Source organism: Myotis davidii, unplaced genomic scaffold (genome assembly GCF_000327345.1).
Source record: "Myotis davidii unplaced genomic scaffold, ASM32734v1 scaffold987, whole genome shotgun sequence".
NCBI classification, from domain to species: Eukaryota; Metazoa; Chordata; class Mammalia; order Chiroptera; family Vespertilionidae; genus Myotis; species Myotis davidii.
Genome location: NW_006297901.1, coordinates 467,968 through 483,051, shown reverse-complemented (window position 1 = coordinate 483,051; position 15,084 = coordinate 467,968). Strand labels below are relative to the sequence as shown.

General features: G+C 46.7%; 1 protein-coding gene across 2 annotated transcripts in view; it reads right to left on the bottom strand.

Annotated features, from left to right (window-relative positions):
• Positions 1-15,084, bottom strand: part of MOB3B (MOB kinase activator 3B) — a 204,614-nt gene that overhangs the window by 20,794 nt on the left and 168,736 nt on the right. For both annotated transcript variants that reach the window (XM_006773729.2, XM_006773730.2), the window contains exon 3: positions 11,632-11,834. In XM_006773729.2, the coding sequence (XP_006773792.1) occupies positions 11,632-11,834 (203 nt within the window). The remainder of the gene's footprint in view (positions 1-11,631; positions 11,835-15,084) is intronic.

The following is a 15,084-nucleotide window of genomic DNA, read 5'->3' as shown; positions in this document are numbered from 1 at the left end:
ACACGTGGCAGCTAAGATCTGGCAGGCTTATTTATATATGGGCATCAAGCCATCCTGACTATTCATATTTTCATGTAAATGCTTGTGAAGATGAATTCATTACTGCTGTGATCAACATTCTGCAGCAATTTCAACACTGCAGGCACAGCGAAGTGTGACTACGAGCCAGAGCCCCAGAGACCGGCAGCAAGCCTGAGGTACTGAGCTCCCCCCTGCAGCGGGCATTCTGATGTGGGACCGAGGGAGGGACACTGAACATGTGGCTTTGAGTCTGTTCTTCATCTGTAAGCTGGGAGAGAAGTGGCCTAGCAAAGAGAAGTTGATCGTCCCAGGAGCTTAAAGAACTACACGACAATGCTTCATTGAGACATCACGGGGACAACTTTGAACACATCTGGCAGGCAGGCATGGTGGGAGAAGGTGCTAAGAGTGCATTTAGGCAATAACTCTGGCAGACAGAGCCTCTAATTCAGGGTGTCCGAGAGATAGTCTCATGTTCACTGTCTACCCCATACAATAGCCACTAGAGACAGGGGGTGGCTTTGGGGTACTTGGCATGTGGCTAGTGAGATTAAGAAACTAATTTTTATTTAATTCTAATTAATTTACATTTAAGTAGTCACAACGGGCTAGTGGCTCCTGTACTGGACAGTGCAGCTCTAGGTAATGGGTCAGAGGATATGATTCTTTAACTGAGCTTCTTAAAGAATGGAGGTGTAACTTATTTGACCATCATTCTGGCACTCAGCACAACAGCTGACATACAGTGTGTTTTCAATAAATGCTTAACAGACCTTCAGCAGCCAGAAGAGGACTGACTTATAACCCAGAAGGTAGATTGTGAACGCTGTGTAGTTCATATTTCCCAAAGGGTATTTCAAACCTTACACCCACACAATGCTCAGGAGAGAAAGGATTCCCTGAGCAAACACAGCGACAAGCTCCAGCCTTGCTGGGAGGGTTAGGGTGCCCACCAGGGCACTAAAGAAACCGGAATACCTTTATTAACTACTTCCCATAGTTATTTGCCATGGAAACTCTTTTTCACGTAATCCTTTTGACATCCCTTAGAACTAGTAGATTCTGGGGAAAATACTTTGGGAGATGCTGCAGTAAAGACGGATTCGGCAGAAACTTACAATGGAGTCCTTGAAAGTAGGGACCTGGTTTTCAGCACATGGCCAGCATGTAGCATATGTGACTGGATGATTTAGAAATGACTGCCAGTCAAAACCGGTGGCAGTCTGTAAACCACCCCCACTCAGCAAAGGTAAAGAGAGAACAGTGGACGATTGGTAAGCCTGCTGTTCTTGGTGGGCAGTCCTGCAGAACCAGAACATAATCTGACACGTAAGAATTAGATGGAGGCAGGCAATAGCAAATTGGAACAGAAATAGTAAGAGTCATGAAAACATATTAATCGTTTTATAAGGCTCTGTAAGCAGTTAAACACTGAAAATTCACCCTAGCTGGTTTGGCTCAGTGGATAGAGCATTGGCCTGTAAACTGAAGGGTCCCAGGTTTGATTAGGGTCCAGGGCATGTACCTTGGTTGCAGGCTCAATCCCCAGTCCTAGGAGGCAACCAATCGATGCTTTTCTCCCCCCCGCCCCGCCCTGTCTCTAATAAAACAGGAATATGATTGAGACCAGGGCAGAGACATACTACAGAGTCACTTCTGGTCCTTGTTTTTGCTAATATCTTAGTAATAAGGGGTTGGAATGAACTGTAGACCCACACTATAGTTTCAGCTAAAACTTAGTTGTAGTTATTGCACACACACTTATACTCAAGTGTAATAAACTGTATACAGGCTATTCCATGGTATGAATTAATTTCTTTTCAACAAATCCCCTTTGTTCTCTTTTAAAACTTGAAGTCAGAAAAAACCAAAAATCTCTTCAGACCCAGTGAAGTAGAGAAATCTGGATGGGAAAAACGCCAATCAAAACCCTCGGTCAAGATCACTGTACTTTGGCAGTGAGGGGCCTGAGCAAGGCTGGTCCCCACAGGGCTGGACACGTCACACACAGGTGATCTGCAGGCTTCATCACAGGCTTTAGAATCACAAAGATCTACCTGCTTAAAATAGGGGCCCCCAAACTCCACTCTCTAGGAGGGAGCACCCCAGATTCAGGGAATCGTTTAGTCCAAGGTGACCACCCACGTCCAGCTCCCACAGTCACAGAAGAATCTGTGAGACCACTGTCTGCTCCTCTGAGCATCTCTGTCACCTTGGCTCCCTGAGGGAGCAGGGGGCAGGCCAGAGACGGGGAGAGCACTCAGACCCCAGGTCCTGGGAACACAGGTCGCTCGGCTTGCACATCTTCAGTCTTCGTTGTTAAGGCCTTTGAAAGCACGCAGTTTGATTTTTCTGCTGATTACAGAAGTGGTCATGTTTGTAATAGAAAACTTGAAAAGCCCAAACAGGTCTATGTAAAAAGCAAGCGTGCCCATCATTCCACCAAAAGAAAACCACTTCTGACACTTTTTGCCATATTTCCTTTCTCATCTATGGTGATGCTCACAGACAGTACTAATAAATAGATATGAGTAAAGTGATTTTCCAATACAGTTTTGAATTCTGTGTTTATTACTTAATACTATGTGCTGACAATATCCCCATTATTGTCTTCAACTCTGATTAATCATACTTTTGGCCCTGAGATAAGCCAGAGACCACATCTCACTCTGACCCAATAAAAAAAATCCCAAATAAAAACAAGACCCAAACAACCAAGCACCTACCATCCTACAAACCAGAAACAAGAGCTGTCTGGACATCAGCAAAGGTTGAATAAACAAGACTGACAAAGGCATGCGGCTGATGTTGCCACATTCCCAATAACCCAGCACAATGCAGTTCATTGAAAGCAACCCCACATTTCTTTGCTATTTTTCAAATTGACACTTTACAGTATGTCTGCCAAGGCTCCTAAAACAGTTTCTGGCAGGCTTTCCCACCCACCCATCTCTGGGCATCTGGGTTGCCCTGAACAACTACCACCAGCAGATGCCACACTGGACACACACACACACACACACACGCACACACACACCATCTAAATGGACAAAGTCCCTTGAATGCAATCTCCAGTTACTCTGTGCCAGGCGCACCTCCTGCTGGCATGGTGAGCTTTAATTCATGAAGGCCTCTCTAAGCAAAGAGATGGCCACCTTGAATGAAGGAGGACAAGGCTGGTAAAACACCATGTCAAAGATCATAATCTCAGTGAGACAAGCTGGGGGGAGGCTCTAGATATGCTCTCTCATAGATGGGGAAACTGAGGCAGCAGGACTTCACATGCCTTGCTCAGGGTCAGACAACTCACGTGGTAACAAAATAGTGGAAAAGTCAAAGCTCTTTCTTTTCAACACCCGAGTCCCCGTCCAAGCCATTTGGCTGGAAGTCAAGGAACCCGCCTGACAAGACGCAGCCCAGAGGCCTTTGCACAGATGATGTTTCAAAAGAAAAGGCCCTTTCAAAAGCCCCACAATGGCTCTCCATTGCCGGCTATTTTGGGGAGTAGCTCTGGCTCATGTGAGAAGCTCTGCTTCTTTTCACAGTCCTGACCCGATCTTGCCATGACAGGCCAACCTTGGCTACTGCGCTCACCCCAGCGTCTGCTGGGCCACCTCGAAGGGGAACACAGGGTGAGCATATGCTTGGACCTCGATGGGCTGGGCTGGGCCTTTAGGAGACAAGGCTTTCCAAATCTTTGCTATTCAAACTGTCTTCCCTCTGGTCCACCATTTTTTAAAAATATATTTTATTGATTTTTACAGAGAGGAAGGGAGAGAGAGATAGAGAGTTAGAAACATCAATGAGAGAGAAACATCAATCAGCTGCCTCCTGCACATCCCCTTCTGGGGATGTGTCTGCAACCCAGGTACATGCCCTTGACCGGAATCGAACCTGGGACCTTTCAGTCCGCAGGCCGACGCTCTAACCACTGAGCCAAACCGGTATCGGCTGGTCCACCATTTTTATAGCTGTGCTTTTGGTGCTAAAGCTGACAATCGTTTGGGGCATGAACCTCCATCTGACTACAAACAGGGGCAGAGGGGAGCTCTGTGTGACCAATGGCAGTGAGGAGAGTCTGGCGGGATGGAGAGCAACGTGGTTTGGATATTGAGAAGTAACATCTGTTGGAAGTAAAGGTATCAAATGCGAGAAAAAGATGAAATAAGGCATGTAAAGAGCATGCTAGGACATCTGGAACTCAAGAAATGAAGCTAGTGTTTATTTCTTGAAAGGCCTGTGTGCCGCGCACATGGTAGGAACAGGACTCAGCGACGGGGCGTCATGCGATGATGTGGGAGGAGTGAGAATGAGCAGCGCTGGTTTTCTTTTCCCTGGGAAGCCCTCCCAAAGGAGTTTCACTTCCCTCCCACCTCCCTCTCAGGCTTCCCTGGTCCTCACCCCAGGCAGCTGTGGAGGGTGTGTGGTTGGGGCCAGAGCAGAGGCAGTGAGGCAAAGCTCCGACTTGAGAGACACATCGCCACAAAGATAAACAGTGTTGCCTAAACTGTGGATCATGTCCACGGGCCGTGACCTCTGTAAGATGCTCATGAGCAACAGCAACAGAAATAGCTGTTGCATTGGTTGGACTGCAGAGAATAGGACCAGTTTCTTCACTGGATGGCTTCTTTGGGCCTTTAATCTGCGACTGTACGTTGTGAGTTTTTGAGGGTGGAGATGGTGTCGCCTTTCGCAAACTCATCTGATCAAGGAAAAGAAGCTGTTTCACTGAGCATGACTCAGGACCGGCATTTTGAGGACTACTCTTAGCAACACTGATCTTCAGATTTTGTTTTCTTTGCTTTACTTCCCCATCTCACCGACTTAACAACCTCCAGCCCTAGAAAAGGGGAAGAGATGGTGTGTGCGCTAAAAATATCAGTTCTCAAATGTGAGCATCTCAGTCACCGAAAGTCTTGCCTCTCAGGATGTGGTGTGGGAACCAGCAGCATCAACATCACCTGGGAGCTAAGGTACACGCTTAAGTCCCACCCCAGGCCCAGGTGCACTGACACAAAGCCTGCATTTTGGTAAGAGGCCCAGGTGGCACATTCAGGTTTGAGAGGCAGACTGAGGTGCTTGGTTCTAGGCACAGACCTCAATAATTCTGACTGCTGTGTGCCTGTGGCGAGGCCCAGGTGTGAACATTTTAAAATAACCTCCAGGGGATTATGACGTTGCTGGTGTGCAGACCCCCGTGGAGAAGCACTGACTAGAGCAGCCGTGGGCAAACTACGGCCCATGGGCCGGATCCGGCCTGTTTGAAATGAATAAAACTAAAAAAAAAAGACCATACCCTTTTATGTAATGATGTTTACTTTGAATTTATATTAGTTCACACAAACACTCCATCCATGCTTTTGTTCCAGCTCTCCGGTCCAGTTTAAGAACCCATTGTGGCCCTCGAGTCAAAAAGTTTGCCCACCCCTGGACTAGAAGGTAACAACAGCCTGCGGTGACATCTCGTTTTATAGCAGCACTGCTACAAGGTAGGAAGTGGTATAGTCTCCTTTCCCATAGAAATAAAGAAATGGAGCCCTGGAAAGACAAGGTGAAGGCCTTAGACCAGTGATGGCGAACCTTTTGAGCTCGGCGTGTCAGCATTTTGAAAAACCCTAACTTAACTCTGGTGCCGTGTCACGCATAGAAATTTTTTGATATTTGCAACCATAGTAAAACAGAGTTATATTTTTGATATTTATTTTATATATTTAAATGCCATTTAACAAAGAAAAATCAACCCAAAAAATGAGTTCACGTCACCCCTGACACGTGTCATAGGTTCGCCAACACTGCCCTAGACCAAGGTCACCCAGAGGTCAGCAGGTGCATTAGGGCGAACAACCTCTCTCTTCCTCCCTAATCAGCTCCGTATTCAGCAGCTTCTGCATTGCTAACAGTCCGCTCTGAGTCCACTTTTGTTTTTAGTGAAAGGCCAACAAAATACTGCTAGCCACGTGTGCTTGCTAACAATGATTCTGATGAGCTTGGTCCTGTCAGCTGACTCCTAGACTGCCAAGGCCCCAGCAGCCTGCTTACTCAATCAGGGTCTGGCCCCCTTTCTAATTACCAGCAGCATTTGGACTCCTTGCCTCCAACTGTGAACTTGCTTGAGTCCAAATTGCATTTACATGAGAAATGGGTCCTTTGTCACGTTTGTGCCTCTGTCAGTCCTCCAGCCTCCCCTCCCTGTTGGAGATCAAGTGACATGGCCTGTGATTCCCTGGGTTCCCAGGCTGTTGCTGACCGGCGCAGGTCCCCATGGGAGCCAGGAGGCAAGCCCTGTGGCGGGTGGCTGCCCTGGCCGTCCTCAGTGCCTGGCCAGGGTGACCTCTTCCCAGCTTCTGAATTCCAAACTGCATTCCCACTCAGAGGCCTGATGGAGTGACCAATTGGCCCTGTTTGCCAGGGACGGAGTTTTCCCAGGACATGGGGTCTTTAGTGCTAACTCTTTGGAGGTTTGGTCCCTATATGCCCGGCACATCACGGCACATGCAGCGTGTGAACATTCAACATCCCCTGAGTGAGCTAGTTGGAGTCTGGAATGGAGAACTGGCTAGAGAGTTTCAGTCCCGTTTTTCTCTGTCAGGCCTAAGACTGAGGATGCATCTCTTCACTGCTCTGCACTTTATTTTGCTTTAAATCTTTTGCTAATCCGATAGGATGAAGCATTACTTCCAACAGTGGGCAAGTGAAGGTCTGTAGACACGTTCTAAGATGAGGAAAGCACCAGAGAATAAACACCTCGTGTATAATCCTTTTTGATGGAGGTGGGTCACCCACAAAGTTCTCTTCTCAATTCAAAAATACAGTTAGGATTTATTATGTACCAGGCAACATAAGCAATGCAAGCTATGTCACATACACAGCCATCCCTCCAAGAGGGTGGCACCAATTCAATGAACTATTTCTGCTACCAGGCTACCAGGCAGATCACTAAGATGGCAAAGGCCATGGGATCTGGAGAAGAGAACATTATGGTACCTCTGCTTATTACATGCCAGCTACGTTACATTCATGATCTCGCTTCACAGCTAACACTTCTTGAGCACCTACCATGAGATTAACCCATGTAACTTTTATAACAAGTCTATTACTATACTCGTTCTATGAATGAGGAAAATGAGGCTTTGAAAAGTCAACTATCTTGCTCAAGATTGCAAGTTAATAAAGGAAGTCTCTAGGGTCTGAATCTAGAGAGTTAGGCTTTGTCCCCAGCACTGTATGAGACTGAATCTCTACCCTTGTGGGAGGCTGGACCCTCAACACAACCAGTGTGTTGGACATGCAACTGGGCGAGTCTGGGAGCAGAGGAGTGTCGGTACACTAGGTGGAAGCATGGCGGAGGAAAACAGGAGGTGGGGGAATCTAAACTGTAGGATCCCAAGGAATGACAGTGAGGGCCCTGGGAATGCTAATGCTCTAAGGGATACCGGCAGGACAAATGGTGTCCTCTGGCCCCTGGCTGCATTCGAGTCTAAAGAATGTATGACTAGAATGTGAAGCCAAATGCCTGACTTCTTGGTCATCCTTCAAGGGTCAAAGATGAGTGGCAGTCATTATTTTACATTTTTTAAGAGTGCATCTGTAAATCCTCAAAAGTATATCTTTCTTATGTACTTAGAACATCTGAGCAATTTACTTTGCATATATTGGGCGCTTGATCTATGCAAATCAAATAAAAATAAAAATGTGTTGATTTGATATGCTGTGACTGACTTTAATACATGCATTTGCAACAGTGGATTTAGAAGTTAGGAATTCTAGCACCGTCAGCTATTGAAAGCGCTCATTTCAGTAATAACAGTCCACAAGTACAGTATTCATAGTGGGCTATGCTAAGTATCCAGAGTTTGACATTGCATAGTTATTGTTCGTGAAACATCCTCAATATCTTTTTCTTTTTTTTTTTTATAGGTTCTGGTTTGTGTAAAATAAATATATAATTTCAGATAATTAAGCATTAAAAACATTTGCTGTTAATTTGTAAAAGCATCAAAATTAGTCTCCCTGGAATCATAATTAACAAAGCATAAAGATAGGAAGGATACTACTTGAAGCAAGATTTAAAGAAATATGTTTCTGATACCCTCCCCTCCACTGTTAATAATTTCTGGTTAATCCAGTGGTAGTTTTCCCCCAAAAGAGGCTCTTATCTAGAATACAGGGCTTTAGGAGGCATTTCTGTGGCTCTAAGACTTCAGTCAGCTCCTGGCACGGCCAGGTCTTAGAACCCCAGTGGCCTCTTCTTCAGAAAATAACAAAGTTGTCTGATGGCAAAGAAAAGGGCTTTCTGTACTTTCTGACTTCACTCAGCTACGTCCTACAATGGCCTTTATGTTTCTGTAGAAGTAGAAACTGATGTTCAGATCTGTCCATCCGATGCTCCGGCTCCTTTAGCTCAGCGGAACCAACACTGTGTGTGCTTAGTGGCACCCTTCCTCCTGGGGGACCTGCAGGTCAGATGAAGGTATTCCCTCCACCTGAGCGTGTCAGTTCTACACTTGCGGGAAGCAGAAGCGTGTTCTCTTCTCTGTGAGGTCAGAGTGGTTTCTCTGCTCTCTTCCTTTCACGGCCCCACCCACGCTTTCCTTTGCCCTTGACATTTTCTAAAATTAGCTTTATCACTCTTCCCAGCATTTTACCCGTAACCCCCTTGAGCTGTTTGCATAGCCTTTTCTTCTTGAAGTGGCTGTTTACTCACGGCAGCCTTTACACAGGCCAGACTAGCCAACTCACTCAAGAGGCACTTCAGCTTCTTCCTACACTAGCTGTCGAACAAATTCAGGACAACATACTTCCTGTCCCCAAAAGCTTTCTAGAAAGCTGTTGTAATAAATATGAAGAAAATTAGCACTTCTTTAGCCAATGATATGCCTTAATTATACCCAGAAAGTCTTGCCCTCTTCCAGAATTCTTGAGTGATGCAAAAAAATAATATCTACACTAATAAAAAAGAAACATGCAAATTGGTGTCACTCCGCTACACCCACAAGCCAATCAGAATGGGTATGCAAATTAACCCAACAAAGGTGGTGGTTAATTTGCATATGCAGGCATGGAGTGAAGACTGAAGACTGAAGACTGAAGAAGCTTGCCTTCTCCTCTGCGGCTGGACCAAATACCTGGGTTCCGGGTGCCGGAGGAAAACCGGTGCCGGCAGCCAGGGGAAGGAAGGCCTGTTGCGCAAATCTTTGTGCAACGGGCCTGTAGTAATAAATAAAATAAAATAAAAGATCTACCATATATTCTGATAGCATTATAACAGAATTCAAGTTCAGAAACTCTAAAGATCATACATGACATTCACTAACACCTTCTTTGCCAGATACAGGTACTGTACTGTATTCAACATGTGTTTTATTTTTTGTACTTGGATTCTTTAACATCTAGAGTCTTACAGACCACGAAGGTCCCAGGGCTAGCCAATCCTAGGGATAGTAAATAATTCAGCCTCAAGCTATTTACTCACTCATCAATCCCTACCAACAGAATCCACACCCCAACCACTTCCTCTCTCTCCTCTTACACTTAGGTTCCTACTCCTCTGCCCTCATCACCCCAAGGCCAGCTACCAGACAACCAGGTAGCCCCTAGGCCCAGAGCCCTCTGAAATGATTCAAACGGGTTCATCTTAAACTTCCTTACCTGCCTTGCCCATTCCTTCCCAGGGAAACCATAATACAGGCTCTTGCTCACATTCTCCCTGCTCCTTCTGCCTCAACCAATCCGGTTGCTTCCATGTATGGCCCCCATGACACAATGTGCCCCTTCTCTTGGGATCTGTGAGCATAACAAACTATCTTTTGAGAGTTTGATCTGTTGGCCTCACCATACATAAATAGTAATGAAACCTTTATTTTAGAAACATTTACATAAAGAGAAAGGAAGATAGGGTAGCAGAAGATGACAGCCTGCTCTGCACTCTGGACATTATTCAGATGCACGTGGATAAAACACAGATGCTCTCTCAGTTACATTTCACAAAACTTCCCCTTAATGTTTCAGGAAGAAAGCAGGGTTTTACTATAAAGCAGTGTGCTATTCTGGCTAAAAAATCCCTTTGTAGAGCTGACTAGAAATATCCATGATGGGCATCACATTAAGATACCACATGTCATGAAAGATGGTGGGTTTCCCAAGGCCCTTGGCTTCTAGAGTGCAGACTGGGTCTAATTGTAACAATAACTTGGGGATTCTTACCATTTGCAACAGCTTGGATGGACCTGGAGAGCATTATGCTAAGTGAAATAAGCCAGTCAGAGAAAGATAAATACCACATGTTCTCACTCATTTGTGGAATATAATGAACAACACAAACTGATGAACAAAAATAGAGCCAGAGTCATAGAAGTGTTGATCAGGCCATCAAACCTCAGAGGGAAGGTAGGGAGGGTGGGGTTAAGGGATAAATCAGCCAAAGGACTTGAATGCATGCATATAAGCCTAACCAATGGACATAGACACCAGGGGGGTGAGGGTATGAGTGGTGGGGGGGAACGCAATGGGGAGATAAAGACAGATATGTAATACCTTAATCAATAAAGAAAAAAATTTAAAAAAATAGTAACTTGTGAAGAAAATGAATGCTGGCCCCTAAATGATAACAACAAAGTTTTGTATCAAATGTTCTGGGTCCTAATATGTTCTATTAAAACTGTGTCCCAGCCCTAGCTGGTTTGGCTCAGTGGGCAGAGCGTTGGCCTGCAGACTGAAGGGTTCTGGGTTTGATTCTGGTCAAGGGTACATGCCTGGTTGTGGGCTCAATCCCCAGTTGGGGGCATGCAGGAGGCAGCCAATCAGTGATTCTTTCTCATCATTGATGTTTCTATCTCTCTCTCCCGCGCCCTTCCTCTCTAAAATCAATTTAAAAAACACACAAAAAGTTGTGTCCCAGCGGATCTGTATGAAAAGCAAGGGTCCTGTGATGCTGTACTCTCATCTGGCTTGTTTCTATCCCAGAGTAAAGGCTACTCAAGGCACCTTCACAGCTGCCACACAGAAGGTGCTCAGTGTGTATTTACCCCCTGAAGAGATGCTTTTGATCATCTTTTGATAACAATTAAGAGATGACACGAGAGAGCAAAGGTGTCCATTTAAGGCAGGGGTCCTGAAACTATGGCCCGCGGGCCACATGCAAATACAAATATTGTATTTGTTCCCGTTTTGTTTTTTTACTTCAAAATAAGATATGTGCAGTGTGCATAGGAATTTGTTCATAGTTTTTTTTAGAACTATAGTCTGGCCCTCCAATGGTCTGAGGGACAGTGAACTGGCCCCCTGTTTAAAAAGTTTGAGGACCCCTGATTTAAGGGATTAAGTCATTAGGTGACTGGTGTTGGAGCTGAGAATTAAAGCTATTCCCTTTGGCCCAACTATTACAGTCCCATTTTATCCTGCCACCTCTCCGAGAGGAATTTAAGACCCTTATTTGGTGGTCATGGACATTTGGCATCTTCTGACCTTCCACGACCTTTAAAGTCAATCTCATTCTGCAATGCTTCCGCTAACATGGACCCATTAGTGAGCAATTTGCCTGGGTCCGGAAGTACATCGTGACCAACGGCTAAGTTCCGGGGCGTGAATTGGTCACTGCAGGGTGACACTCACCAAGGGCTCCAGCTCCTTGCGGTCGATGAGGTTCATCTCTGTGACAAAGTAATAGAAGTGCTTGTAGCAGGTGTTGACGTGGGCCTCTGCGCCCATCACGATGACCCGGTCGAAGTGGTGGATGTAGACATGCACAAAGACTCGGAAGAGGCGACACAGGATCTTCTTGCAGATCTGGAGGAAGTTCTTTGGGAAGGGGACACCTGGAGAAGGCAACAAAGAGAGAACAAAACCATGACGGGAAAGCTCCAGTAGCCCCGGGACGAGGTGGAGGCTGAGAGCATCCTGGGCCCAGGTCCCCAGGCCGCCTGCAGAGGCGCCAGACACCACCTAAGACAGCCGTGGGCACACTACGGCCCGTTTGAAATGAATAAAACTATTGAAAAAAAAGACCGTACCCTTTTATGTAATGACTAGAGGCCCAGTGCACGGATTCGTGCACCAGTGGGGTCCCTCAACCTGGCCTGTGGGGATCACCCGAAACCAGCAGTCTGACATCCCCCAGGGGTCCCAGAGTGCAAGAGTGCACTCTGAAAAGTTGCTGTCGCTGGGAAGCTCCTGCATTGAGTGTCTGCCCCCTGGTGGTCATTTTGCATCATAGCTACTGGCCGGCAGTCACTTAGGCTTTTATATATATAGATGTTTACTTTGAATTTATATTAGTTCACACAAACACTCCATCCATGCTTTAGTTTCGGCCCTCCGGTCCAGTTTAAGAACCCATTGTGGCCCTCAAGTCAAAAAGTTTGCCCACCCCTGGCCTAAGACAAGTGTTAAAGTCAAACGCCAACAACAACCAGGAAGAGACTCCCCAGGAAGAGGGAAAGGGCCTGGTTTGTTTCTTTAGGTCTATCTTATTTGGGTGCAAATAAGTGGGCGGAAATACTTATTTTTACATAGAAACGTGCACTCTCTCATATCGCCTTTTAATTTTTTCCCATTTTATAGAGCACAAGAAAGTTCATTTCCCTGCTCTAATATAAGAAAACTGGTAGGAGGAGGGTGACCCTGCAGGGAGACTGGCACTCCCTGTCACAGGGTACTAGGGAGTGGTGGAGACTGTGGCAAACACAACTCTAGCCAGTGGTGGCCAGCTTGGGATTTTTCTAGATAATTCAATAATCTGGAGCTCTATGTGATTTGCTGCATTAAAAAAAAAAACCCACAAACACACACATTAACAATTAATCTAAAAGTTTAAAGAATATCACAGCTCAAAACAAGACATTTTTCTAAGATAGATGCGCCTGCGGGTTACCAGCGCACCAATTCCGATGGGAACTTTTCCTGAGACACACTGTTTCTAAGGTGGGCAAAGGCAGCAAACTTCAGGAATACCTCGCATTACATTCATTGCCACTTCATCGCCTTGAGGAGGGTGAGAGAGGAGGGCTGTGTTTTTCATAACACAGACGGAGTGCGTGGTCAGGTAAGGCACCCACAATCCCCTTCTGACGACAGCTACTCCCAGGTGCTCAGGCAGCAAACAGCAGACCCGCAAGCCTATTCCTCTCTCCCCCTCACACAATGCCTGAGCGCCTGTGAGTGACACTGTCCTAAGTGATGACATGTTACGGATTGCTGAGTGAAACAGACTGTGAATTCCCATTCTGCTCCTTTCCCAGCTGCTTGACCTCTCTGACCTTCAGTGTTTCTATATGTAGAATGCAGATAAATATTCCGATGATTGTATTAGAAGTAGTACCTGTGCAACTCTGGTTTCCCGCCTGTGACAAGGGGCTCGTGATGAGGCCTTCCTTGCATGGCTAGGAGGGTGTTAACCCAAGAAAAACCCTCCCAAGTGCCTAGATCAGAGGGAGCGCTCACTAAGTGAGAAAGACCCTTCTCTGTGCAAGACAAGGCCTGCAGCACATAGCTGTTGTTATGAGGGAAATAGTTACCTCAATAGGTAGACATGACGGCCGGCCTGTCCACAGAATTGCAGAGCTGAGCTCAGGGCGGCCCTGGCCCCCCCAGAGCCTGGGGTTTGCTATCTGTGCCTCCACAGGGTCCCCGTGGCAGCTGCCTGGTAAGGCACACTCTGTAAGTGTAACGGGATCACCTGGGACTCGCAGGGCAAGACGAGAGAGACGGCACACGGCTGGCAGTTGGCAGAGGCAGGACCCGCCTCCCCGGGGCCCAGCACTGATAGCGACTTTTCTTCCAAAACAAAGTGGCAACATATCAAGTGAACCCGGGAGAGACTTGGGCACAGCTTGGCAGCTGACTGTCTGGGCAACAGATGCTGGGATTTGGGGGGGAGTGGGGAGGTAAAGCTGGGGAGGAGGTAGAGGCAGCCTCTCTAAGAGTTCATGGGCTGTTCCCTCTGCTGCGGGAGAGGGGTGGGCAGGAGAACCCCCTGATGCATGCTGGAAGGGGGTCTGGAGCCTACTAAGAAGCTCGAGTCCCAAAGGGGATAGATCCCCTCGAAGACAAGTGTGTTCCCGTCAGAAGAGGCGTCCGGTAGCCAGACAGTGCCAGTGCCAGGGGTTGGCATATGTGACCTGCGCAGCCCGCCCATGAAATGGGTTTTACTCCTGTGTCACAGGCGAAGGGTACTGAGGCTCTGGTGCGCCAATGCACTCATCCCAGCAGCTTAGCTGGTGACGGGGCTGGGATTTGGACCCAGTCAGCTTGCCTCTAAAATCCAAAAGATCTGCTTGTGTTTGGAGTGTGACTCTCTCTCTCTCTGCCAAGGATAGAGGCACAGCCCATTGCTAAGGACAACGAGGCATCTGCAGGTTACTCTTGGCGGCATGAAAAAAAATTTAAAAAAAGAAAAGGGAGAGAGGGTGAAAAATGTCCACTCCTAGGGAGCCACAGACCCGAGTGATAAAGGTCAGCTAACACAATCCGCAGTCCCCAAGGAGAAATGTGTTTTCTCACCCCTGCCTTACGACCATGGATCTGAGATGAAGAGTAAAAGCCAACATTTACTGAGCACTTCCTATGTTCTAGGGACTGTACCAAGGGCTTTACTGGATTACCTGATTGAATCCTTGAACAACCCTTGAAGATAGATGCTATTACTGTTTCCATCTCACAGATGAGGAAACAGACTAGCATCCATTCCTCTGACAAGCTCTGGGCTCTTGGCTCTGCCCTCTACTCCACACCTGGTCTCTGGCCTTTCCTTTGGCCTTGACCTTGGTTTGCTCTCGCCTCTCCCCTTTAGGCTATGGCAGGGAATTTCCTTTTTTTTTTTAATGCATTTTTTTTAAACGTTTTTATTGATTTTTTAGAGATGGAGGGAGAGGAATAGATAGAAACATTGATGAGAGAGAAACATCATCGATCAGCTGCCTCCTGCATGTCCTCTACTGGGGATCAAGCCTGCAACCAGGGTATGTGCCCTGATGAAGAATCGAACTGGTGACCTCTTGGTTCATGGGTCGATGCTCAACCACTGAGCAACACCAGCTGGGCTGGGAATTATCTTAAAGTAGTTGAGAA